This window comes from Quercus suber, unplaced genomic scaffold, assembly GCF_002906115.3.
Source record: "Quercus suber isolate HL8 unplaced genomic scaffold, Cork oak 2.0 scaffold_73, whole genome shotgun sequence".
In the NCBI taxonomy this organism is placed as follows: domain Eukaryota; kingdom Viridiplantae; phylum Streptophyta; class Magnoliopsida; order Fagales; family Fagaceae; genus Quercus; species Quercus suber.
In genome coordinates, this window is record NW_027069538.1 from 547,104 (window position 1) to 574,556 (window position 27,453).

Sequence of the window (27,453 nt, forward strand, 5' to 3'; positions counted from 1 at the left end):
AATTACCACATCAACAACCTTTGAGCCTGGAGAGCTTTGACTAAAGGAAATTCATTAGTCCCTAATACAACGTTCGAAGCAATGCATGTTGCTTTTCATGCCACATTTTTTGGTTATGTACTCCAACACTCCATACCAATTTACCAAATAGCCAACTCCGTCTTTGTATTTTGGCGACCCCACCCCCGAAACACACACACATATTACTGTCACCAACTATTATTTTTTTAATTAAATTTGTTATAATAAGTAGGTAGGAGAGGGAGGATTTGAATTTTGGTTCCCTTTATTAAGACCACACATTGCCACTAAACTACAAAGATCTTGGCATTACCGTCACTAACTACTTTCAAGTAAAGCAGTATAAACAGGGGTATTATATATGACGAAGAAAGGTGGCACATCAATAACGTTTATAATTTTTTAACAAAGATAATCCAATAGTAGGACGAATTAAAGAAATACTATGGCTTGAAGGAGAATTTAAGAACACAAGGCAATTTGCCACGGGCGTGTTTCCTTTCATGAATAGTCTTTCATGTTACAAAATTATGTACAAACTTTGAACCCATTAAACCACTAAATATGTGGAAGCATATTATAAATATAGCAAAATAGAAGAGAATGCTACAATTTTATTTTCTTCTCCCTATACTACATGTTAAATAGATCCTATGCCATAAAGCCAAAATGTAGCCAGGGTAGCAATCAGGAATGAGCAGAAGAAACTTCACCTTTCTGACCCAACAGAGCATCCCCTTCTGAAAGGTTGACTGATGCACCCGCGTTCAATGTCAGCATCTCCAGTGTGGGTACTATGGGAGGTTTTATTCTCCTTGTGACTGTCATCTTCAACCCTTCTGTTGTGTGAATTGTCGCTCCAGTAGTCATCTCAACCTGCACAGCCATGGTAAATGGATAAAGTTGAAGTTTACTTTCTTAAAGTCCATTAATATCCCAACTTTAGCAACTTAAGTTGATGCTCATTTGTGTCTACCTAATATAAACGAAATGAGCTGCTCAGTTTAAAGATCGATCAACACCAAGCACAAACAATTAGTTATTAAAAATATTAGAAGTTATATATATATATATATATAGAGAGAGAGAGAGAGAGAGAGAGAGAGAGAGACTAGCGGTATCAGATGTGCAGAGTTATCAGATTTTACTCCATTCAACAGTGGGGATTTGTTAAGATAACAAGTTTGAAACATGGCTCTAAAAATCTCAGGCTTGGACAGAAAACATGCAAAAAAAGAGCAGGTTACTTACAGGTGGAGCTCCAAGTGCTATTTGGAAGTTAAATCGCCGGACAAGCATTGCAAGTGCTACTACAGTCTGCAAAAAAATGTGAACACATATTAAGTTAACTCTAAACAAAAGGCATCATAAATCCTTTATATCATAACATTTGATCTTCTAACAAGTTTCTAATGCAAGAAACCTTTAACAAAATTACCTCGTATGAAGCGAACATGTCACCTACGCATTTTCGGGGTCCTCCACCAAAGGGTAAATAACTGAAAGAAGACAGTATCATATATATACTAATATACATATATAGAAAAAGTAACATTTGAGAAAAAGGGCCCAGAGTGGAACAAGTAGAAATACACATGGAGTGGAAATAAATTTTAAGCAAGAACCAGCGCTAGGGCTCACCTTCCCCCAAAAGGAAGCAATAAGCATTCTTTGAACGTAGTTTCATTTTCCAAATGCAATTAGTATAAAAATTCAGCAAGACAAATTCTTAATCAAAAGGAAGAGAAAAGATGAACAACAATGAGCTTTGAAAAAATCCGAAGCAGGGTCTTGCTTGGCCTAACCACTAAGGATTTAAGATTTTGGGGCTGGTTTAGGGAGAAGTAACAGTCAGGTGCAGATCTGTATTAATTTAGATATTTAGGTGATCTTTGAATTATGGAACTCATTTGTTTTGTGGCTGGGAAACTGTGAATAAAGATCAGAATACAGCAGGCAGCAATTAGAAAAGTAACCATGGGAAAGAACATAGATAAACCTAGTTTCCTCCCCCTAAACGATGGATAAGTATCATACCCAAGAGGGATGCATCACATCTCAGAATTTTCATCAACAAAAATTAAGTTACTCCTCTTTATATTGACACATTAAGGTATAGTTGTACCTTAAAAAAAAATGAGGCTTTAAAAAAGTGTACAAAAACAAATAAAGTAGAAAAACTAAAAGAAAAGGTTGTTAGCAAATAGACAAGAAGGAGGTTACTTCAGCTAGATTAGATTGCTTCATGGTGACACACTTCAGGGCTAAGTAAACCTGTTGCATAAACAACCTTAATGACTATGCAGCTAGCCAACAATCTAATGACTATGTAGCTAGCCTTCCTTAAATTTCCATATTCCAAGATTCCCCCACTGTTCCACAAAATAACAAAAAAAAAATCTCAAATCCAACCAAAATTTATTCTACCTCTATTCTAGTTCCCATGTGAGTTCTGTTCCATCAAAATCAAAACTGGTTTCCTCATTTTATAAACTTGTACGAGTCCTGTTGCTGCCCGAAACTCTTCTAATGTTATCCAAGCGCTATCTGATTCAGGGTCACCTTTTCAATCCAGAAGATTTTTTTTTAAATTTTTTTTAGTCTCCATCTTCAGTAGAAACAACATGAAGCCTCCTTTGAAACCCGTTGCAGATGTGGAGCTGATGGTCGGCTTAACTGATCCTCATAGGTAGCATGATATGCAGTAAGATCCTCTGTATTAACAAAGGACTAATTTTCTTCTGGTAGCTCCAAAAAATAACCAACATACCCAAGTAAAATAGGGGTAAATGGCACTCCCTCCTTTTGTGCAACTATTGCACCATCATCACTGAGGACGAATGTCAACTGACCACCATTACTGATCAAGTTGGCAACATTCTTCAACCAACTTCAAAAAAACCCTCCCATTTTCAGTTCATCTCAAATTGAATTCACTGAGCCATCCCTCAACCTAGAGTCCCACTTCCTCATGATCTAGTGCCTCCACAAGCATCACCCTCACCACATCATCACTGCAACTATTTGATTAAATACTTCTCATTGTATGGGAGTAGAGAAGGATTCTAAGGAGGAAGTTGGCAACCTATTTATTCAGCCCCAATATAATTGCTTGTTTAGAGAGTTGTAACTATGACATAGGCTTTAATGGTGGATATTAAGGCTTTGATGGTTGAGAAAGGTGAGATTGTGGATAAAAAGGTGTTCCATTTGCATCTCTAAAAAACATGATAATGATTGTATTTAGTTGGTCCTATGATTTTAAGGAAAATGGACATAGGTATGAGATTGAAAGTTGGAGAGTGAAGATATGAGTTGCTGGGAATATTTAACTGGACTGGTCAATTTCCTGTCCCAGTGTTGCATTTATAGGGTCTGAGGAAGAGGTATGGTGGGTTTGGTGAGCACATGCTAAAGGATTGAGAAAATAAAAACTATAAATAAAAACAAAAACAAAACTTTCTTAATAATAGTAGTATTTTTTAGATTTTCAAAAGTTTTCAATAAATAAGATAAGGTTAGTTTTGGAAATTTTTTGTTATAAAGTAAAATAAAATAAAAAAAGAAGCAATTTTATTGATTTAAATTTGTACAAAAGATACACAGGGAACAGATGCTGTATATTGCTATTGGTAATATACACAAGAGTTGCCCGACAAAGATCATGAATGCAATGAGTCTATGAAATTGTTTGGGGTTCTATTCCCAACAAATGATGTCCAATAGAGTAGAGACCCAACAAATTAAGATTTTAATCTATAGATCTTAGTCTCTCTATAGATAGATCTTCTTGAAAAAGCTCTCCTATTCCTTTCCATGAATAATGTATCTGTTTTTTTACCACCCACCACCAGTAACTCCAGCATTGTACATCATCAATGACCACAACCAGTTGAAATCCTGACGTCGACAACCACAATCATGAACAATCTAACTTCTGACACCAGAGATCTCAACCACACTCTTAAATCACCAAATCATAACTTAGACCACAAACAATTGAAAGCTAGATTTCAGACTAGGTCCTTGTTCCTTATCATTAAAAAAAAAAAAAAAAAAATTGAACTCACCAACTAATATCTAAAAGAAAAACAGCTCAAGAAAGTCAATCAAATGGCTTGAAAGGAGCCAAGGCCAAATTAGCCTATCAAATGACCCGAATAGACCTTACCTAATATTTAATAAGAACTGTTGTGCAAGTAAGCTAATCAAATGATGACTGAAGTGACCCAAACAACTGTATGTGGCCAGGAATGGCAAATCTAATAACTTAATGAGCTGGCCAGTCGCAAATAAGCAAGAATTGGACATAAATCACACTCATATAATCATAGGGACATCACAGCCCTCCTCTGGGCCTAGAGGATAAGTTTAATGTAGTATTATAGGTACTTTTCTGCAGTCGTCTTCATCCAACATTTTTGCAGGAACTTGTTTTTTGATCTCTGTGGATAGTTATTTCCTAACTCCAACAAATATTGGAGGGTTCTCTTGTACAGTTTGATTATACTACTACCAAGCCACTTCATTGAGCTTGTTACAACAATGTGATACAAGTCAGGAAGACTCAAACAGGGAAAACAAAACATGAACAAATTCAAACATTTGAGTCCATTTGGATACAGCTGAAAACTGAAAACTGAAAAACACTGTAGCAAATAATTTTTAAATGTGTAAATAGTATCGTGGGACCCATTTTTAATGAAAAATTTGTTGAAAAGTGAAATTTGTGGGTCCATAAACAGTAAAATTTGTGGGAAAAGTCAAAAATTGCGGCTACTGTTCATGAAGCCACAACAATGAATGAACAGTAAAAAATGACTGAAACGCGTGGGGGAAAAAAAAAAAAAAAAAAAAAAAAAACCTGAAACGCAAATGTGCGTTTCAGCTATTCAGCCCAATCCAAATGGGCACTTAACTGACCAGCTGTAAGAAGCGAGAGATCAACAAAATAGTAATTGTACAACAAAGATTTAATATACCTGAAGTTTTGGTTTGTTTCATTTGGATTGGGTCCATCTAAAGGCCATCTTTCAGGCTTAAACTTTTCTGCATCATCCCAAATTTTTGGACTTCGATGCAAGTTCCAAACAGAAATAAAGATATCCTCACCCCTGAAAATAATAATAGAAGAAGATAAACAAATTCAATAAATTACAAAAATTGTATTCAAGACATCATAGCATTGAACATGAAAGCTACATTGATAAAATCAAATAGATTACACATGAAGCTTGGTATCAGAAAATGCAAACTATTTATGAAAAAGAATAAAGAAAAAAAAAAAGGAGTAAATTGTTAAATATTTATTACAGCTAGATGATGTCCCGCGTGTTGTGCGGTTACTTTATAATTTCAAATTATAATACCTTTTTGATAACTTATTTTGATATTTTTTTTCTATCATTAAAAAAAAAAAAAAAAAAAAAGGGCTTGTCACAAATTACATCACTAAACTAATTAGTATGTTACAGATGTTATTTTTATTTTTATTTTTTATAAGCTGAAGGCAAAATGTACATTCTAATTCAAAAAAATCCATTTTTCTTTTTACCTGAAGGCAAAATGTACATTGTGCACATTCTAAGTAAAAAATATCCAATGACTTTTATACTCGCATTTTTTTGTAAAATGTTTCTACATGACAATTTTTAATGTGTGAGGTAAGAAAGTAACTCTAATTGTGGGAAAAATTATTCAATACAATCAGAGGGTCAAGTCAATAGTGTCTAGTGGTCCTGCAACCAATAAAATGTTGCCATGTGTTAAAATAATATTATATTAGAGTCACAAAGAAGAAAGGGAGGAATCCTTGATTCCAAAGGGAGAGAACTTGGATATAGGAAAGAATGCAATTCGAAGATTTTCTCACACTATTGTTGAACGCTTAGAATTTCAATCGTCTTAATTCATATTTTTAATTTTTTTTTAATCCCAAAAGTGGTTTCCAACTATTGATTGATTTGCTTTAATAATGTTAGAAAATTTTCTATTTAAACTGACAAAATAAAATACAAACTGATTAATTGAATGTGAAATTTATAAATAATAATTAAAAGCACAAAACACAATGTCCTACTATTGCAAAAATTGAAGCAAGCGCCCAAATATTGTATAAGGCAAATGGCAAAGAAAACTTCTAAAAGATCTAGTACAATTTTAAAGTACATATAAAATAACTTTATGTTAACTAATACATTTTTTTTCTCAAATCTATTAAATTATAAACCTCACATTCAAAATTCTAAATACAATTCTAATAGTTCACGCTAATAAGGAGAAAAAAAAAATTATTTATGCATGTGCAATTAGATACATTATTATCAAAGTAAAGGTATAAAATACAAAAAGATCAAAAAAGAATAGGGGAAAAAAGTGGAATAAGGGTTGAAGGTTGACAAATTTGTATATATGTTGCCACAACGACATACCCAACAAATCAAAATTCGAAAACCCATAAAAGGTTCTTTGTGACTTCACCCCTTTGGCAAAAGACCAGTCACACATCATCATAAACCCAACACAAAAACTCCAACACCAAAAATCTCAAACAACCAAAGACCCATATCCAATCACAACCCTCACAAAACCCATGATGACCTCTGACCACCATATCAAAACCACCCAACAATTTTTTCTCCTTGCGCACCTCCCAAGAGAAAACTTTTTTTTTTTTTTAATTTATTTTTTTTCTCTTTGTTTCATGCTGAATTTTAGGAGACTTCTCTCCTTACATGGGAGGACCCTTAGACCAAAACTATCTACATAAGCAAAATAATGAAATTTCATTAAGCATTCTTATCTCAGTAAGTAGCTATTGTTACCCAAAAGTGTAACCATTTAATAATTTGTTTCAATAATTTTAGTAATCTTGCCTTGTTATTAAGTGACATAAGCCAATTTATGGTGACTTGAGTTTTCGCTATAGAAATCTGCTTTGGTACATTAGCAACATTTTGCAATGAATAAACTCAATATCTTTGAATGCTAAATAAAAAGCTTAAAGCACTAGGGCAAAAAATTGTGTTGTTTATTTTCTTTTATCATATACAATTTGTTTTCTAAACAAATAGTCTAGAGGGAACTATTTCTTTTCAAGTTAGATGGACCCTTATACCTCTCATTGCTTATTCATTATTCCATCATTACAAATATTATAAATGACATTTCTGTAATGACCCAAGGAATAGCACAAGTCACAGTTGTGCTATACCTCAAAAGGACTAGTCACAATTAAGGCTCACTGTAGTTATTAATAAAGCTCAGTTCAATCTAGTATATGCTTGATGTGATATTCATCATACACCCACACGCATTACATAATCAATCAAATTGGGGCATTATAATCTCCCCCACTTAAATCCCTAACATCCTCGTTAGGGCCCACCTTGGGGGTAGTGTCTTTGAGCTCATATGAGATCACTTAAATCCCTAACATCCTCGTTAGGGCCCACCTTGGGGGTAGTGTCTTTGAGCTCATATGAGATTATCGGGCTAACTTTGATACCATATGTAACGACCTAAGAAATAGCGCTAACCATATCTGCGCTATATCTTAAAAGGACTAGTTACAATTGGGGTTCCTTGTAGTTGTAAATAAAGCCAAGTTCAACCTAGTATATGCTGATGTAAGACTTATCACACACCCACACACATCCACACACATCGCACAATTAATCAAATTAGGGCATCACAATCTCCTTCACTTAAATCCCTAACAACCTTGCTAGGGCACATTTTATGGGGTTAATGTCTTCGAACCCACACGGGATTATCATACCAGCTCTTATACCATATGTAACGACCTAAGGAATAACGCTAGCGCTATACCTTGAAAGGACTAGTCACAATTAAGACTCTTTGTAGTAGTTAATAAAGTCCAATTCAACCTAGTATATACCCGATGTGAGACTTATCACACACCCACACACATCACACAATCAATCAAATGGGGGGCATTACAATTTCCATATTGGCAAACGCTATCAAATCCAGAGGAGAGAGTCTCTTGAACCCAAAACCAACTTTGAAGCTATATAGTAAGAATTCTTTTCATTGCAATTTACATTTCATTTGGGTTATGTAAGAACCTTTTTCAAAAAAATATCACTGATCCTATATTTTCTAATTTTTTTAAGAACTTTTTTTTTTAAAATATACATTTTAATAAGTACAACGTAGAGCATAAAGCTACAGGAGTACTGACTACTGAGCAGTCAAAGCTGTTTTTCTAAAAGAACCACTTTTAAAAAAATAAAATAAAATAAAATCATTTTTTGCTAACTTTAACATAACATTTTTTTTTTTTTGGGATAAATAATTCTAACATAACATAATAGGGAAATATATGTAGATTCCTTGATAATAGTGAAGATCCACTGACATTGGGTTCCTTTCCCTACCAAGGATTACAGGTAATACAGAAGAGCTTCATATAGAAAATGGGAAGGGCTATTAAAAAAAAAACTTACAAAAATAGCAAATAAACAAATAATGTTCAGAAAAATAATAAAAATAAAAATAAAAAAGGTTCTAAGCAAGAAGGTAATAAATTTTTTTAAAAATAGTATACTAATTGACAGACAAAAGTAGCATTGGCAATGGATTTAATAGGATAAGACCTTTTTATGGGGTACCCTCCAAGCACATCATTCTCAAGTGAACGACGAATTAATACAGGTGGTTGTGGATAAAGCCTCAAGGACTGCAAAGAAGGGAAAAAGGGGGGAACAAATGTCAATGCCTGAACACAAACAATGAAGTCCAACTATTATTTATTATTTAAAAGTCATCTTCTCACTTCGTTGATTACTCGAGTTGCATACTTGAGTTTCTTCATATCTTCAATTGTTGGAAACCGATCTCCTAGGACAGAATCAACCTAGAAAGTAAAGCAGAAAAACACTATTACATAATATAATATAGATTAGAATATTATCACTCTGCTTTCTGTTGATACTAATCTCATATGCATAAGAAAAGTAAAGATACCTCCTCTTGAAGCTTGGACACGACACTAGGCTCCTGCACTCAATCACAAAGAAAGAAAATGATTACTTTTACAAAGAAGCCATTCATGAAAGACATAATCGTTGTCCTCACATACATAAGGAAGGACATACATATGTACATACAGATGCTAACACACATATTTACGTGTATGTATATGCATATACCATAGCAATTACCATTAGATTCATTTCCTTTAATTGTTACGTCAAAATTAGGGTTGTGTGAGCATATATTACCATACTTGACAAAGAGGAAGAGATTAGGAGAAAAAGAAAAAGAAAAAGAGGATTGCTACAAAACTACATGTCATCTCTTGATACATTAATTGCAGGTAGAATCTGCACAGAACAACAAATATATCCTAGAATGCAAACTCTGTCAAATGAAGGATGATTAGACAATTTTCTTTAAGCTTTCTATATAAAATTATTATTTATATTTAAACATAAATTTTTATTCATAAAAGGAATTCCAAGAATGTATAACTATACAATAATAATTCAAAATTTTTCCATCCTAATGAATTTCTGAAAACATTATTCACTTTGGAAGTTGATTTGAAATTGTTAAATGCAGTGTAAGTATTAGAAGAATGGTTAAATGATAAAATTCATCATTTCCTAACAGATTAGGCCATTGGGACAAGTGGTAGTGTATCAGTAAGAAACAACTAAACCTTAACCAAACTTTACCTTGGAGAGAAGATAAAAGGTCCATGTCAATACTGCGGCTGATGTTTCATGCCCAGCTATAAGCATCGTCATCAAGTCATCACGAAGTTGCTTGCTAGAAACCTACAGAGAGTTTGAGAGGAAAGCTTCAATTATTTGGGCTGGAACCAAAACATTTGATGATCTCTAGTAACATACATCATCTCCTGATGCCAAAAGGAAGTGGAGAATACTAGGATCTTGTTCATTCACATATTCCTCGTGAAACTGTAGCTCTTCTTCATCTACCATCCTCTGCAGATGAAAGAAATAAAATATTACACTAAAGAAAACCCACAAACTTAGCATCAAAGTACATCCAAAAGACCCACAAAATGATTTTGATAACTCATGGACTTCCACCTCAATAAAATCACATAAGAAAAATAGACTCAGAAAACTAACCTTCAAAACCTTCCAGTTTAAGAAAAACAGCCATAAAGAACTATTTAGTTTCACATCAGCCATTCATATTTTCTTACCAAAAAAGGAAAAAATAAAAAAGGTCCACTTCACCAGTACAAGAGTTAAAGATAAAACGTTTAAGCTGTAATTCTTTACCAATCAAAGTTCAAACACCACCTAATTTTTTTCACATTTTTATCTTAGAGAAACTGCTGAAGATTAAGGGTATTTATATCTCTCCTTGAGGATCCTACTTTGGGAAGATCAACACTGTTAGTGGCCTTCTTGAACAAAGCCAGAATTCTATTCAAGTTTGAGCATAAAGAATCTCCAAATTCTTATTTGGACAATGTGTTTTGTACCCTGACAGATGACATCATTTATCAAATAATTGAGCCATATCATAATTGATGAATCATATCATTATAAATAAAGTTTCTTACATTTGAATAGAAATTGTACTACCAATGAAGTAATAGTTGAGTAGGCTAATTATTATTATTTTTAAATCCACAAAGTAGATCTGGAAAAGTTCCATGGTGCTGCTGTCCAAGAGATAGGATAGATGTGACACAGTTGAAAGACAGTTAGGATTCAAAGAATATTATATTTGGAGATAAGCTTCTTATGGTTGTTAAAGTTACACTTGTTATTTTTATATTAGCTTGTCATTATTTTATATTAGCATAAGGATATTCTAGTAATATTGTAATATCACTCTAATAAAAATATGTGCTAAGTTGAGGGATTAATTAATTAAAACCTTAAATAATTTTCTACTCTCTCTCTCTCTCTCTCTCTCATGCAACCCTAATCTTTCATATTTTACAACTCAACTATGGTTAAATTGTAAGCATGAGACTCTGCAGAACTTCCTTCTCACCGCTTTTGTTCCTTTAGCAAGCAGAACATTGAATCATGCCTCGCAATATTTTTTGGTTTTTATTTCCTTTCTTGAGTCCTTATCACATTCACATTCTAACAGAAAGAGAGAAGTAATTGATCATAATTCTTTCTTATTCATAATTACATACACACGGATGATTATCACCTATCCTAAAAGATTAAGCTAATAGGATACTGTGATTTTGGTCATTTTTACTATTATTTCCTAACACTCCCTCACTTGTGGGTCGAAATTCTCCCTCAATAAGTATGACCTTGTAGAATTTTCATTTTTTTTAAATGGGAGGTAAAGTGTATTAGACTGGAGATAGGATTCAAAACAAGATCCAAGAACCACTTGCTTTGCTACCTTGATAAATTTCCATTTATCACAAAAGCCCTAATGCTTACATATAGGGCTGTCCACGACCTGCCCGGACCCAATAAACTGCTCGAAAGCCGATCATCTTCACCCGAAACCGTCTAATCAAAGCTTGGTTTCGGTTGGATGTGGGTCGCCGGCGCAAGGACCTGAGACCATCGGTTCAAGTTGCAGGTTGGTTGTCTGAGAAACCAACGAACCCCACCCGCCTGATGAGCTGTTCTTCCCTTGTCGAAAATCACAAACTTGGCCAAAAACCAGTAAGTCCAAACTCTTAAGTCCGACGATATAGGCAGATTTCGGCCAGATCCATCAAGATCTCGGCTTGATCTTTATAGATATAGGGAAATATCGGCCAGATCTCGTTAGATCTGACCAGATCTGACAAGATTCGGCAATATTTCAGCCAAAATCCGGCCAGATTTCACTCCACTCCGGCAAACCTGAAACCGATACGACCCGAACCGGCAGACCCGAAACTCTATTTGGGTCAGTTGCGGGTTAAACTTTTCCCCACCCGATGCATTCGGGTCGAGTCCGGGTTGGGCACAAACCCGACCTGTGGACGACGCTACTTACATACATACACATTATGTATATATGTATTAGGGACCTTTTGATAGCTTGGATATTCAAGGAACCCCTACCAGTTTCTGATATATTTGGCATAGGCATACGATTTATGGACAAGACACTGCAAATTGTCTTATCTCAAACCCACACTCATCAAATAAGCAATAAGATTCACTAAAAAAGCACAAAAAGGGGCCACAACCCTAGTACACTAGAAGTATAGAAATGAAGAACATCTCTAATCCAAACTCATTAAGATAGTTCTCATCTAAATGCTGAAGTGAACCCTTTAAACTATATTCAGCATTGCATGTGATATATCTGGAACTATTTTAAAGGGAAGAGTCAGTGAGCTCAGCATGCATTCTCCACCATGTGCCCATGTATGCATGGTAGAACATATGTAGGCACAAAAATAGTAGTATTAGCACGTGTCCACTACAGTACACCATTATATATAGTAAGAAATTGAAGAGCAAAGGTTTATGCAGCTCCATCAATTGAGAAATTTACCTTGCATATTGCAATCAAATCATCGAGTATATCATTAATCAATTTGAGGGCTGCGGAAACCCTTTTTTGCCGCGGTGAAATGTCTTTCCATATTGGGATCTCCCAGACTGGAATTGGAGAAACACTCCGATCTTCTGCTTCTCTCAGGACAGTGTAAACAGCCTGGTCTAGCCAAAACACAAACATTGCATATATGTATGAAGCATTTGTACAATAGCAAAATTAATGAAAAATTATTGAAGGTGTGAACTGAAACAGGAATGAACTAATACAAACCGAACATAAGATCAAACTGAAAAGGGTGGCAGGACAATAGAATACCTCAATTATCCCGGTATCATTGGTTAATGAATCAAAATCGTAGTTAAATACTGCCTTGCCAATGATGTCCAATGTCAAACGGGAGAAAAGTGACTCCATCTCTACATCTTCCCCATCAGATGCAGCAGCATCTAGCTTCTTACATAGCCTATCTGTAGCTTGTCCGAAAAGACTAATCATAGCAGCTACATACTACAGATGAAAACCCACACAAAGGAAAAGGGAAATCAATGGCAAACAGGTCAAACCTAACAATGACAAAACATTTTTTAAGACCCAAATCAAGGCTCACCTAAGGGTGAGGCAGATCCAAAGTACCAAAACATTATATAAAGTAGGTAATGCACTTGTTAGAAATATGCTTCGGACATAGAGGCATAACCAAAGGCATGCTACTTCCATCCTTGTCCTAGTGTCTTTTTTTTTTTCACCACTTCAAAGATAAGCATAGTTTCTTTTCTGATATATTTTATTTTTTACCATGTTTCTTTCTTGAAGAAAATTCCCACTATAATAATTATATCCGCAATTCCTACTGTCATGGATAAATAACCATTTCTCCTATTTCCTTCAATCATGAAATGCTTACTTATAGTCATATAAATTATACTCATCTATTTGCATAGCTACCAACCCCTGCTTACTATGAATATCGATATATAGCAATAAAAAGGTTTAGACAGGCTCTTAAGGAGTGCAATGTCATGCCGCTCTTTGGCTATTAAAAACATTTTACTTTACATAAATTATACAATCAACAAAGAGTAGAAGAATACCAAAAATAACATTAGTAGAAGTGGTAAAAGAGAATATGTTAATAAGCAAGTAACAAAGACTACGACTTCGGATGGAATAGAATAGTAGAAAGAATACATATGCCAACCCTAACTAATTTGTTGAGGATCTAATCCAAAATAATTAGTAAGGGTTGTTGTTGTTGTATATGCAATTTCAACTATAATGGATAAATATCCATTTTTCCTATATCCTTCAAACGATAGAATGCTTAATTATATAAATCACACTTGTATATTTGCATAACTAAGAACTACTTACTACGTATATCAATATATAGCCCCAAAAGGTTTAGAAGTTCCCTTAGGGAGTGCAATGTCATGACTCGCTTCAGATATTGAAAACATTTAACTTCACATACAGTAAAGATCAACTCACTAGCATTGCCTAATTTTAAGACTCAAATCAAAAGAAGATGTGAAGGTTGGTCGGTGAAGACCATCATCATCAAATTCACAAATCACTTTAGTTACCTTCTGATGCAATGCTGGAACTATAGTACGTCGTCGAATACGCCATACCTCCCCGTCAGCTGGGATGAGCCCCGTCCCCATTACAAATTCTAGAATTTCAGCCAAGATACCCTGACAACCAAGTGTTATCTGCCGCTATGTGTGCGTGTATGTGTAAGAGAGAGAGAGAGAGAGAGAGAGCCAATTGGATTACCTTTGAATAAGCCTTTGAGTTTTCCCTCAATATATGTTTTGCAATAGAAGGATCCGAAACTATAAGAAATGACTACAACATCAAGGCATCCATCAAAAATCCATAATGGAAAAATGACAATAACCACTTGACAATCTAGTAGATTAAAGAAGAAATGTATACATACACAAAAATAAAAACAAACAAACCTTTGGTCCAAAATTCAACCTGAAAATTCCTCCATATGTCAGGAAAAGCTCATACAAGGGGATGAAAAAGGCTTCACTCCGAATGGCACTAATTGCTCCTTTTGCCTCCGGAATCTTTGGACAATCTTCATGCCCATCAACCCAACTAAATAAAAATTCCAGAATCTCACTAGGAACACCCAACTTCGACAAACTCTTCTTTGCTCCAGATGGAAAACTTGAATCCAAAACAGAAGACAAAAAATAAATAAATAACAATCCCAAAAGAAAAAGAAAAAGAAAAAAGGCATCAGTGAAATAAACTTGTATCCAACATGAACATGAATTTTGTTATCATGATTTATGTTCAGATGCATACCCAAGTGAAAATTTGAATTCATGAGTGAAAAAAGACCAAAGGATTCACTTACTCATATGAAGTCAAAGCTTTCACCACAATAAGCAAAAATATAAATGGAAGGCCTTGTTATTCTTATCCACGGCCATACAAGCATATATCCACACAATTCTTTACCACAAATAGGTAAAATAATAAGCAAACACAACGAATTCCCACAACATTAACAATGAAAATAGCCAAAAAGAGAAGCATAGTAAATTCCGAAGCATACCCAGATTGCTCCACAGTGAATTCTCCAGAGGCAATCCGAGCAGACAACTCGGCACGGCGTTTCCCTTCCACCAGCTTCTCAACGCTCTTGGCTCCACTGTCCACTGAATTAGGGTCTCGACCATTGGAAGAAGAGCATATGGTTGTAGATAAACCATACAAACCTGTAAAAACTACACGCTCAAAACAAAGAGAAAATATATACAAAAACTATTAACAGAAAGAAACTTTAAAGGCTTGTTTAAAGGGAACTGACCTTTATGTCTTTTGGGGTATGAAGAGAAAGATGGGGTAGTGGGTTTGGACCTGTAGAAATGAAGAGTTTTGGCGGAGAGAGATGGTGGGGTATGAAGCAAAGGAAAATGGGCAGCCATTGAAGACTGCCTGAGATGATAGATATGAAGATGTGCTTTTGTTGGTAGAGATGAATTAATTGCTCTTCTTACCTTAAACTTAATAGAGCAAAAGACTGAACGGATAGACACAGAAAAAGGAAAATGAATGAATTTTTTGAATTTTTTTTTCTTTTAACATTATTTTTTAAATATTTTAGATAATTCTTAAGTTCGCAAACTATTAAGGAAACTAGCATCTCGAGACTTTAAAACTCAAGTTCAAATTTGAACTCGAGTTTCTAAGACTTAAATTGCATGTGATGGCAAGATGAGGTGGAAAAAAGTCCACTTGGGAATCGAGTATTTAAAACTCGAGTTCCCGTTCTTCTTCCACGTCTTAGTCTTCCTCTTCCTCTGTTCTTTTCTTCTTCCTTCCACATCTAAGTCTTCCTTTTAGATCTGAGTCTTCTTCTTCCTGCCCGATCTGGTCCTTTGTTCCTGATCTAGTCCTCTGTTCTTCTTCCTCTCCTCCTCTTCTTCTTCTTCTTCTTCCTCCTTCCTGATCTGTTCCTCCGTTCTTTGCCTCTATCCCTCTGTTTTTTGTTTCTCTGTTCTTGCCTGATCTGCTCCTCAGATTTACTTTTTACAAACTCGAGTCTATAAGACTTGAGATCTATGTGGCAAAAAATACCCAGATCAGTGAGTGGAATTCGAGTATTTGAAAGTCAATATTTAGATTGAAATCGACCCTCTAAAACTCGAGATACTAGTTTGCAATATTCTTCCTCACCCATGTCAACTTATTATATTCTTTCCCTCACTAATGCTATCTTGCAAATTCCCTCATGAATATTGAGATGATAAAGTAAAGCCGAACGTTGGGTTTGTCTCTTTAACTGTTAAAAGACAATTTGGGAATCTTTTTTAAGTGGACTTTTTTTTTTTGGATGAATTTTTTAAGTGGACTTTCTTACTTCTGTTGGGATTCTTTGAGATAATTAGAGCACTACCATAAGGTGTGCTAAATGATAAATTATAACATTTAGCACACCAAACACCAAAAATATTGCTTCATCAGATTTCTTAAATGTCAAAAAATTTTGGCATAAGCTACCATGTTGTTATATCTTTGGAATAGTACAGTCAAGTATGCTATAATATTTCGGTAATTTTTTATTATACTTTCTCTCTCTCATTAATTAAATATCATATCTCTTCTCACTCTCTCTTTCTCTCTTGTCCCATCTCCCTGGTCATCCCTCTCCTTTCTCCATCTCACTTACACTCACTCTTCGTCCTCTCTCTGCTACACACCTTGTCGAGGACGAAGCCTCCTTTACACCAACAACCACCATGACTCGATGACACCATTGGGTTGTTTCTCTTTGCATTCTTTTTCTAATTATGGTTTGTTAGTTCTGATTATAAGTTTTTTGCTGTAGGTGATTTTAGTTGGTGGCTAATGGTGGTTAGTGTTGGTAGGTTTGGGGTAGTTGTGGCCCTTGTGGGTTCTAATCTAGTTGTAGGTTTTGATTTGGTGGTGGGTTGGGCTATGGATGCTAGGTCTCAGTTGGTGGGTTTTGTGTATTGTATTGAAGCTTGTGGTATGCTAGGTTTTTAATTGTAGCTTGGGTTGATTTTGGTGGTTGTCTGGTGATGGCCATGGTCAAGGCCAGCCTAACATTATTTGGGGCCTAAGTTGAAAAATTTATGTGGGGCTTTTTATATGTAAATATTAATTAAAAAAAAAATTAGTTAATACTAATCAAATCAAGATTAATTTGATACACTAAATACATAATTTGATGAACAATACCAACTAAACTAATGTTAATTTCATATAGATAATTGAATATCATAGTTGAACCATAAATATTAATATAAAGAAATATACTACTAAAAAAAAAAAACTTTATTTTGGATATATAACAATATATAGTTAAGTAAAGCTAAAATCTAATTTTTCATTTTATATCTTGTTTTTAAGAGAGAGAGATAGATATTATTTGGTGTGTGGCTTTGCCGGATATCAGTTTACAAAAATTAAAGTCTCAAACTATTAGGGGAGATTAATCTATAATTGATGATTTAACACATTTGCAACATTTTTTGAAACATTTTAGGGTTTCAATTGGGTTAGAGTTCTATTGGTCTCATACATTAAAAGTCTTAATAGAAATGAAAAGGAAAAATGTGCTAAAATCACTATAAAATATTCACAATATGATGTGATATTGACTTTCATTGATGAAATTCATCAATCTAACTAATGAATGTTTAAATCACTTTTTTGTGATTAGTCAAATAGCAATTTATAAGTCAATAGTAAATTTGTAGTATCCTTAACATCACTAATAAAAAAAAAATGCACAACCTTTAAAATATATATAATTTTATAAAAATTTAGGCCTTCAACCTTCGGAAGTGGGGCCTTTTTCCCTAAGGGGAATTTTTTTTTTTTGGGTGGGGCCTTAGGCCTAGGCCTTGGGCCGGCCTTGGCCACGGTGGTGGTTGGATTGTTGGGTTTTTTTTTTTTTTTTTTTTGTTTATACAGTAGGAGTTATTATTTTAAAGCCTTGGGCCGGCCTTGGCCACGGTGGTGGTTGGATTGTTGGGTTTTTTTTTTTTTTTTTTTTGTTTATACAGTAGGAGTTATTATTTTAAGATATTTATCTTAAAATAAAAGATCTAATGTAGAGTGTATTGTAAAATAGTGTGTTAAAATATATAAAGTAACTTTTTAACATGTCAAAAAATAACATTTCTTTAGCATAGTTGATGCTGATGCTCTTAGATACAGGTGTGTAGTGAACTAAATAAGCCCCAATGCCTAAACCATCCAAAAGGTTTGTTGCAGTTCTATATAACTAGTAACTAACCAATGCAGTGTGTAGTGAACTAAATAAGCCCCAATGCCTAAACCATCCAAAAGGTTTATTGCAGTTCTATATAAACTAGTAGCTAACCAATGCCATGCATGGGAAAGCTATTATGTATGAAGATGTAAGCAATTTTTTGTCTCTTCCTTGTTGATTGTACTTTAGATTCTCAAAATTTCCTATCCTTGATATGAAACATTAAATTACATAATGAAAAATAGAAATCAAACTTAAATTTAAATTAAAATTAAGATTCCAATCCTTCACTCTCAATTATCCAATAAATGTATGAAACACAACTTTAAAAAACTACTTAATCAATATTTCAAATAAATTGAAAGACAACTTTAAAGTATTCTTTGTATCTTCTTCCTTTGTTGATTCATAGTAGTCACTAAATAACTCCTTTTGTTTTCCTTTATTACAGATGTTGGTTTGAGTTGTACATTGCTTTCAACATCAACGTTTTGAAAGTGGAGTCTATAATCTCTTTCTATAGAGACATGAGAAATCCCCTTGAGATAAGTTTAATGGGAATTGGTTATTCAAGGTGTTGGGTCCGACCACTTTAATAAAGAGTTACTAAAGTTTGTATTTAATGAAATTAGATTTCATAAAATATTTGAATAACTAAAAGATTAAACCGAGGACTCAAGAAATAAAATTGTGATTTACAAAGTGACAATTTATTATGACTTTGTTCATCATGGATGTTTCATGGAGATGTCAGATGATATTATATTAGGGTCTTGGGATATAATTTATTAAAAAGGCCTAGAGTGCAATTATATTTCCTTACTGGTACTTGTTATATAATTAATGGTAATTTTGGACTTGTTAAGAGTTGATAGAAGCCCGAAACCCTGGAGCTAGCCTTATTTGTCCCTTTGGTCACATCTCAAGCCACATACTAAAGCCCAATTAGGCTGGCCCAAAAGGCTAACCCAATTAGATAATCAGTTGTTTATTTAATAAGAGCTATTGAATAAAATAACTATCTTTTGTAGTTAAAACGTATGTACAATTAAAAGAAGAGAAAATTGCTCTCTCTTTGTTCTATCTTGAACACAGTTTTCAACAAAGAAAAGTATATATGTAAGAATTGATTGAGAAACCACACATCCTGGGCGCAATGTAAAATTGTGATGAAGATTGTAGGTTTCTCAGGATACAATCTATTTATTGTTTTTGATTTTCACTAAATCAAGGAAAGCTTTCTATTTTGTGTTCTAAAATTCAATGTTGTATGTTTTCTCTCATGAATAAAATAGATTCTTGTGTTGCTTCCCCTGCTTGTTATGCATGAGATGGAAAACTATGTTTTCCAACACTTGAATCTTAGATTCTTGGTTGGCAGTCTCCATTAATGCAATTGAAACCGATCTTGTAGGGTGCGTGTGAAATGCACCCAATTTGTGCATAAACCCGATGCCCTTCTCATCTTGGAACCATTCCATGCTTCTCCTTCCATGTAATAAGAGGTAATGAAAACCATGTGATGTGGTGTTGTGTCGTCTAGAACAATGAATTCATAAAGCTTGATAAGTCACCAAAAAAGATCTCCGCCTTTGAAATAAAACTCCATGAAAACTTGATAAGTTGCAATGGATTCAGTCATCTCAATATCGAAGGCTTTGATACCACTTGTTAGGAACCTAGTGATTCCAAATGGTGATGGGTAAGGATTGTAAAGGAATGTATGAGAATTGCAGGGAAATTGACTTAATTTGAGGTAGTACCATCCACAAAGAAACTATTCTATTGGCCCACATGGTTTTATCCTAATGGTTCTATTATTCCCCTTGTGTATTAATAATTTCAATATATGTTAAATGTGATTAAAATGCTTGAAATTGTAACTAACTAACCAACTAACTAAATGCAACATTACAACAATTATTATCTATATACCTATAGGGGTTCCTCACAGAAAATGTTCAATATTTAGAAACTAGTGTTCAATCATTTGTCTCAATTGTTAAATCTTTTGATACTGAACTCTCTATAAAGGCTTGAAAGTTTATCATTACTCCTGTTATTGCAACCGTAACTACATAATGTATATTTTCAACCATGAAACTTGTCAAAATAAAATTTTGTAACAAGATGGAAATGAGTTTTTAATGACACAACTTTAATCGGTTACATAAGATTTTTACTATAGTCATTTTGGCCCCCTTTTGGAAAGATTTTTTTGCTTTGCCATTAAGCACCTCCTGCTTCTAGTGTTTCTAACAGAGACGTGCAGGGCTCAAATATACATTTCTCAATTATTGAGTTTAAAAAAAAGAAAAAAAAAAAACTTCTTCAAATTATTGTGGAGAAATTAACCCAGTCAAATGAATAACAAAAGGAAAAAAGTTTCCAGTCTTATAAGGACATGTATAATTGCATTGCCTCGTAAGTACTTTCCATATATAATTAAGCGTGTTTTGAGCCTTCTCCAATCTGTCCTTCTCAGTTTTTCCACATATAATTGAGTGTGCTCTAAGTGTAAGACTACTAAGGGTACGTTTGGTATACCGTAATGATTATTACATGGGAATAGGAATAAGTATTATAAGAAATACATTAAGTTGAAATGTAATAAGTATTATTTTCATTAGTTTGGTGACCATTTAGGAATAGAATCCTGAATATGCATCCATAATTTAGTAGAATATAAAAAGAAGGTGTAATTAAATCATTTTTAAGTCAAATTTCATAAAATACACTTATTTTAGGGTGTTCAAAATAAAGCTAATAATTAACAAGAATGAAAATTTATTTTCCTTCCTTTTAAAGATGTAGCAACTAATGGCTTTTTAGAAATTTTTTAAAAAAAGTTGTTACATAAGGTGAATGAATAGATATTCAGTACTTTTGATAAGAAATAGTTATTCCTCATTTTGAAGAATAACTATTCATAAGGAATAACTATTCATTATAATAAAAACATAACTAAATAACTGAATAGTTATACCATATGAATATCTATTACATTACAGTGTATATTTCAGTTTACCAAACGTGCCCTAAAAGTTTAACTTTACTCTACTTTGCAGAATTCTACCAATTATTTATTTGTAATGGATTGAACGAATTCGACGAAGAATCCCTTGCTTAATGGGGCTTGAGGTTATAAATCCCTAAAGATAGTAGAAACCATTATCGACTATTAAATCAAATTTACAATGAAAAATAGAAATGGAAAAAACTTTTTGTTTTTTAATTTTTATATAGAGTAAATTGCAAATTACACTCTTAAAATTTGGGGGTGATTGGATTTTATACCTTGAAATTTTAGAATTTGGATTTTACACCTTCATGTTTCAAAATTTGGATTTTACTCCTATATTTTGGGAATGTTTGGATTTTACTTCCTAAAGTTTTAGGGTGGTTGGATATTATACCCTGTTGATGCCCACTTTTGACAAAAGGGCCCAATGGTTGGAAAAACCCAACAATATGAAAAAGATGGGGAGAGAAAATAGTAGAGTAAAGACCAGCAGGCCAAAATGGCAGGAATAATGGTCAACAGGCCCACAAAAATAATAAGTGGCCAAGAAGAAGCAAATGGATCGAAAAAGCCCAAAGTATGAAAGTAGTAAACCCATGGGAATAGTAAGAGGTAGAAAAGACGTAAACGGGCTAGGGAAGTCCAAGAAATGAATTAGTAAATTCATAGGGTTAGCATAAAGGCCAATAAGCCCGAAAGGTAATAAGAGGTAAGGATGTGGTAATTGGGTTGGGGAAGCTTAAAGGATTTAGCAAAAACTTATAGGAGTGAAAAAGGTAAGGAAAAAGAAAATGGGTCGAGGAAGCCCAAGGCATGGAATTGGCTGGCTCAATAGAAAAGCTGGCCAGTGAAGCCCAAAAGAAGAAAGAAGGTAAGAAATGGATAGGCAGGAGCTTCAGCCCATAAGCCTAGAGGTAACAATAAAAGAAGTAATATCATAGCAAGAGTAGTGTAGTGGCATGGCAGAAGCCCTAGCTAGCCCATGGACACAAGACAAAAGGGGACATGGGCTAGGTAGGAGGGAGATGGCCCACGCCCAAACAATGCCCAGTCCAAAGAGGAGACGGAATGCAGAGAGCGAAAGCCTAAAGGCCATGTATCATTCATGCTGCAAGAGTTAAACAAATACTAGAATGTGCAGCAGAATCAGACAAACGCAGAGGCAATGACAAATGCGTGAAGGCTAGAAAAGTAAATGATTCAGATAGAAGCGAAGCATGCACACAGGGCTCAGGCAGTACCTACATGTGGTCTGGTGGTGGAAAAAAGGGGGAAACCTATTTTGGAGTTCCCGTTGAAACTTTTTTGGGGAAAGATGTCCTGCTGGGATGACATCTCATCCAAAAGAAGTAGACATGAGTTGGAATCACTAGATGCATGTCATAGAGGTAGGTAAGGGAGAGGTTTAATCCTTATCCAGATGAGAGTATTAAGAGAGGTAAGAGATAAAACAAAAACTGTTTTCGTTTAGGAATGAGGCATGGTGCAAGCCCGCACAGTGCAATGGTAATGGCTGGGCAGCTAGCAGGCCAGTAGGTAGTATTAAAAGGATGCCCACAAGGAGCCAAAAGCAGTTAAGGAGTAAAAATAGTAAATCTTGTCACAACAGGTAGTATAAAAGGCAATAGGCATGAATAGTGAAAGAAAGGAGGAATAACAACAAACAAAAAAAGAGAGATAGAAAGAAAGAAAAGAAAGCAGAGTAAACAAAGAAATAAAAAAGAAAGGAAAGATATAGAAATTCCAAAGAAAGGAAGAAACATGAGTGTTAGGAATAGATGCATACATCAATAGGCTACCCATTTCTCTCCCTCTTAATAGACCCACTCTTTGATAAGCTAAGAACTCACGTTTCAACCATCTAGGTCATTTTTCCAAAGTGTGTAATCTCTATGGCAGGAGTTCCCTCTAAGGTTACCCACATTGGATATCGGCTCGCTTTTTGGGTTTGTGTTCGCTGAACAGCTAGGACAATTCTTTTGGTAGACGAATCCTATTTTGGCTGATAAATGACTAACTTGTAATCCCACTACTAGATTGTTTGCCGTAATCTTGTTATTCGTGATTATATTTCTTTACTCTCCCTTATCATGTTATTTATGTATTATTGTTAATTAGTGGAAATATTTCCTTTTGCTGTAACACCTGTAACAGTTGTTCCTGCCGTTAGCATGTGGTACATTTGAGGCTCCTGCCAGGGTGTGTCTGTGTGGGGATGGCCCAACTTGCACACAATCTGGCCTAAGGTGTGTTTCAGTTAAGCTAGTCCTCGACTCTCCTACATCAAAATCACGGGTTGTGGTACAGTAGGAGAAATCCAGCCCAAAACACAAAAAATGCCCACCACATTCAAATTGGCGACTTCACTAGGAAATTGGAAAAAAGACAGGGAAAGTAGATAAAGCCCTCACAAGTTATACCCCTAAGATCAAAGACGACGTGAAACATGAGTACCATACCATCACAGGTAGAATCAAGGCCAGCCATGCCTCACCAGCCTAATTAGGCAGGAGGTGTTAATAGAGTGGGGGTTGGGCAATAGTAGCAAAGAATTCTCATTGACAATACCAACTTCTTTATTGAGGTACTGTAGTCTATGTAGCATTCCCAACAGCAGCTGATGAAAGAGATTTGCCAGTTGAAGCTAGACAAGACTAAAGAGAAAGGAAGCCAACATGACCCAAAGCATATGGTAGATAAGGGAGAAATCCCTAGAGGTGGTGGCCCATAGAACGCAAAATAGCGTTTTATTACAATGGTCGAAGTTGCAGCACTTTTAGAGCAAGAAAGGGCTAAGGCGCCCAAGGAGAGATTCTGCGCACGAAGTCCTCCTTATCTGCTGAGTATACTCAGCAAGCCATACCCTGAGAGATATGGACCGTGAACTTTCGCACTATATGATGGCAAAAGGGGAAGTGTTGTTGAGCGCGTGAGTAAGTTTATTGACACCCTTAGTCCCTATGCAGCAAATGAGGATTTGTGTCTTCGGGAGTTTTCTAAATCCTTATATGACGGGGCGTACACCTAGTACACTAGCTTGAAGCTAGGATCGATCTCAATGTGGGATGATATGGTAGATGTGTTCTACACCAAGTATTTTCATGGAGAAGAAACAGTAACACTTGCAACTTTGCAAGGAACTAAGCAAAAGAATGGTGAAGACTTGATGGAGTACATCAAAAGGTTCAGGGACATAGCCCTTGATTGCTATGATCATTATGAAGAAAAGACGTTGATGGAAATATGTATGGGAAACATGATCATGGAATACATAGCTATCTTGGAGAACTTGGAAATTTCATAATTCACGCAGGTGCTACAAAAAGCCAGAAAGATCGCTTAATCAATCAGGCCGAGTTCTAACAAGCCTAAGAAGCGGAGATTCACGCCGTAGGCCATGGCAATATCCACCAGTGAGAAAAAAAGGAAGTCAAATAGAAAGGAGTATGAGAACCCCTTGCCACTATTATGTGCACCAAAGGAGCTATATGGGCTTATGGATAATTGGATTGCAGATGGGGTTTTCAAACCCAATTAAGTTTCCAGAAAACTCACCGAGGAAGAATGGAAGGACCCACGTTTTTGTCGTTTGCATAATTATGTGATGAATCCTACTATAGAATGCTGGGTACTCCACAGACTAATGCACCGCAGAATTAGAGAGGGAACTTTTGAGTTGTCCTAGCCAGAAGTGTAAAGGAACCCACTCCTGAATCACAAGGGAAAGGGAGTAGCAGCAGTCGTTATTTGAATAGATTTAGGAGAGGATGAAGAAGAAAGGCTGGCTTTGCCTACCACAGCCATTACCACCTTGCAAAAAAGTTCTTGGCTTAAAAACTTGTTTGATCAGTTGGAACTTGCAGCCAACAAACGAAGAATTGCCACGGAGGCTCTGGAAAGTATTGCCTTAGGAAAGGGAGTAGAATGTCTCGCGACGGAAACTAGAACTGACAGAGCATTTCTACAAGACACCAATGAAATTACTTTCAATGATGAAGACATGGAAATAAGATACTCAAACTACAAGAGGCCCTTCTACTTGGCAGCCACCATTAACCAAATCCCCATTAAGAGAGCCTTAGTTGATATGGGTGCTTCGGTGAATCTCATCCCACTTAGCACACTACAAGTAGTAGGAATTTCAGAAAGCAAGATTCAGGGATGTCCAATAGAAGTAACGGGGTTTGGAGGAAGAGGTGAGTATACCGCAGGCCACATTCAGTTATGGGTGAAAGTGGGACCAATAGCCTCCTTGGCTAGTTTTCATGTGGTGAAAACAAAAGTTTTATATCATATATTATTGGGAAGACCATAGTTGCACAAGCACTGTCTAGTTCTATCTACCTATCACTAGTGTGTGAAGGGGAGATTGAATGGCAGGATGATACAAATAACAATGAACCCATCGCCATTTAAGCAAGCAGAGGCCCATGTGAGAGACCGGGGAAAATTATATCTCTAAAAAAAGAGAGAGATTTTTTAGTGCATTTAAGGCACATCTCTTTTTGGGTAAATGGTGTGGAGTCGCCACTTAATTTTTATACAAAAAATAAGAAAAATTAAATACAACATGACTGAATAGCATCCTTTCATTGATTGAATAAAAAATTACATAATTGAAAAATTGAAAATTACATGGCTTTGGGTCCTAGTTACAATCTACCAAAAATACATGGCTTCTTGTCCTAGTTACATTCTACCCAAAATAAAAATAAAGATAAGACTTAGATCCACTTATCCATAGACCTAAATTCGGAGGCTAGGTTACCGAATGGGAAGGTGTTACGCACCCATTATGCCTAGACAAAGTCTGGTCTTCTAGACTCTTGTGACTTATGTACCATTTTTGTGCATGCTATGAATGATATGTTGAATATGTGACACAAAAATTAAATCACATAAATTTATTTATGAATTCATTCTCTTCTTTGTTAAAAAAAAATTTAGATATGCTTTAGTGATAAAAAAAAAAATTTGAGTTTGGTTCATTAAAAATACTAGATCTATTTTTAATGATTTAGAAAAATGGCTTTTGATTTATAAAAGATCATATCTGTTTTTTAAGGACTAAAAAATGGTTTTTTGATGACAGAAAAACCAGATCTGTTTTTATATGTTTAAAAAATATGGAAAAGATTTTTTTATGAAGAGAATTTTACTTATAACATAAATTTATGCATTATGAAACAATCAAAACAAAAATAACCATAAGCACAATCATACTTAATCTTTTTCTTTGTTTCAAAATCTGCATATATTAAAAGAATCAGATTTGTATCTAAGAAAGATACAAATCAGTTTTTGATTTGAGAAAAATTTAGATTTGCATCTAATAAAGATGCAGATCCCTTTTTTATTAAGAAAAATTCAGATCTACATCTAAGAAAAATGTAGATCCATTTTTTTTTTTAAAGAAAAATTCGGATTTGCATCTAAGAAAGATGCAAATCTTTTATTTTTATTTTTATTTTTTTTGTCTAAGAAAAATTCGGATCTACATCCAACAAAGATGCAAATCCCTTTTTTTTTTTTTTTTTTTTTAAAAGAAAATTTCAGATCTACATCCAAGAAAGATGTAGATCCATTTTTTATTAAGAAAAATTCAGATCTACATCTAAGAAAGATGTAGATCTATTTTTGATTTCAAGAAAAATTATTGGATGTATGCAGATAATTGGATAAATGCAGAAAAAATTATTGTAACAATTATATATAAGGAACTAAAGATCATGCTTTAAACAAAACAACAGTTAATGAATCATATTATGGATAAAAAACATGCATCATCATAAACAAGAAGCATAAAAAAAGAATAGGGTGATTGAAAACAACCTCTTGCATGAGCACTCATTCTTAAGAGGATGTTTTAGGGTTCAAAAAAACTTATTCAATTATCTTTGAAACCTAAAAACCTTATTTCTAGCAGCAAATATTAGAGAGGATCAACAAATATCAGCAATTTGAGGGCATCAAAATGTATGCCTCTCTGAGCATAAAAAAAAAGTGCTGAATTATGATATTCAGTCTTCATTTATAGAGGTTAAAAGACTCTAAAAAATAGGTATGAATGATTAGGATGCGAATCCGGACGCATCCTTTTGCGAAAAGATCAAAAAGGGTGTGCCTTATCATCACTCAAGGGGAGTTGGGCCAAAGCCCA

General features: G+C 34.6%; 1 protein-coding gene across 1 annotated transcript; it reads right to left on the bottom strand.

Annotated features, from left to right (window-relative positions):
- Positions 1 to 482: 482 nt before the first annotated feature.
- On the bottom strand, positions 483 to 15,546 carry LOC112021689 (protein LUTEIN DEFICIENT 5, chloroplastic). Its single transcript, XM_024054240.2, has 16 exons — positions 15,338 to 15,546; positions 15,083 to 15,245; positions 14,472 to 14,688; positions 14,284 to 14,355; positions 14,091 to 14,201; positions 12,823 to 13,014; positions 12,502 to 12,663; positions 9,903 to 9,998; positions 9,726 to 9,827; positions 9,013 to 9,045; positions 8,822 to 8,902; positions 8,643 to 8,725; positions 5,004 to 5,135; positions 1,460 to 1,520; positions 1,273 to 1,338; positions 483 to 897 (listed from the first exon to the last, which is right to left on the bottom strand). Exons 1-16 carry the CDS (start codon positions 15,453 to 15,455, stop codon positions 709 to 711), a joined length of 1,878 nt encoding a protein of 625 aa, XP_023910008.1. The 5' UTR covers positions 15,456 to 15,546; the 3' UTR covers positions 483 to 708.
- Positions 15,547 to 27,453: the final 11,907 nt, after the last annotated feature.

What these genes read in the sequence shown, in the direction of transcription:
- LOC112021689 (XM_024054240.2), bottom strand. Translation starts at nt 15,455, where the DNA reads ATGGCTGCCCATTTTCCTTTGCTTCATACCCCACCATCTCTCTCCGCC. An exon ending in ATTTGATTGCAATATGCAAG is followed by an intron (nt 9,999 to 12,501) that starts GTAAATTTCTCA and finishes TTTCATCTGCAG; the next exon opens with AGGATGGTAGATGAAGAAGA. An exon ending in CCTTTTATCTTCTCTCCAAG is followed by an intron (nt 9,046 to 9,725) that starts GTAAAGTTTGGT and finishes GATTGAGTGCAG; the next exon opens with GAGCCTAGTGTCGTGTCCAA.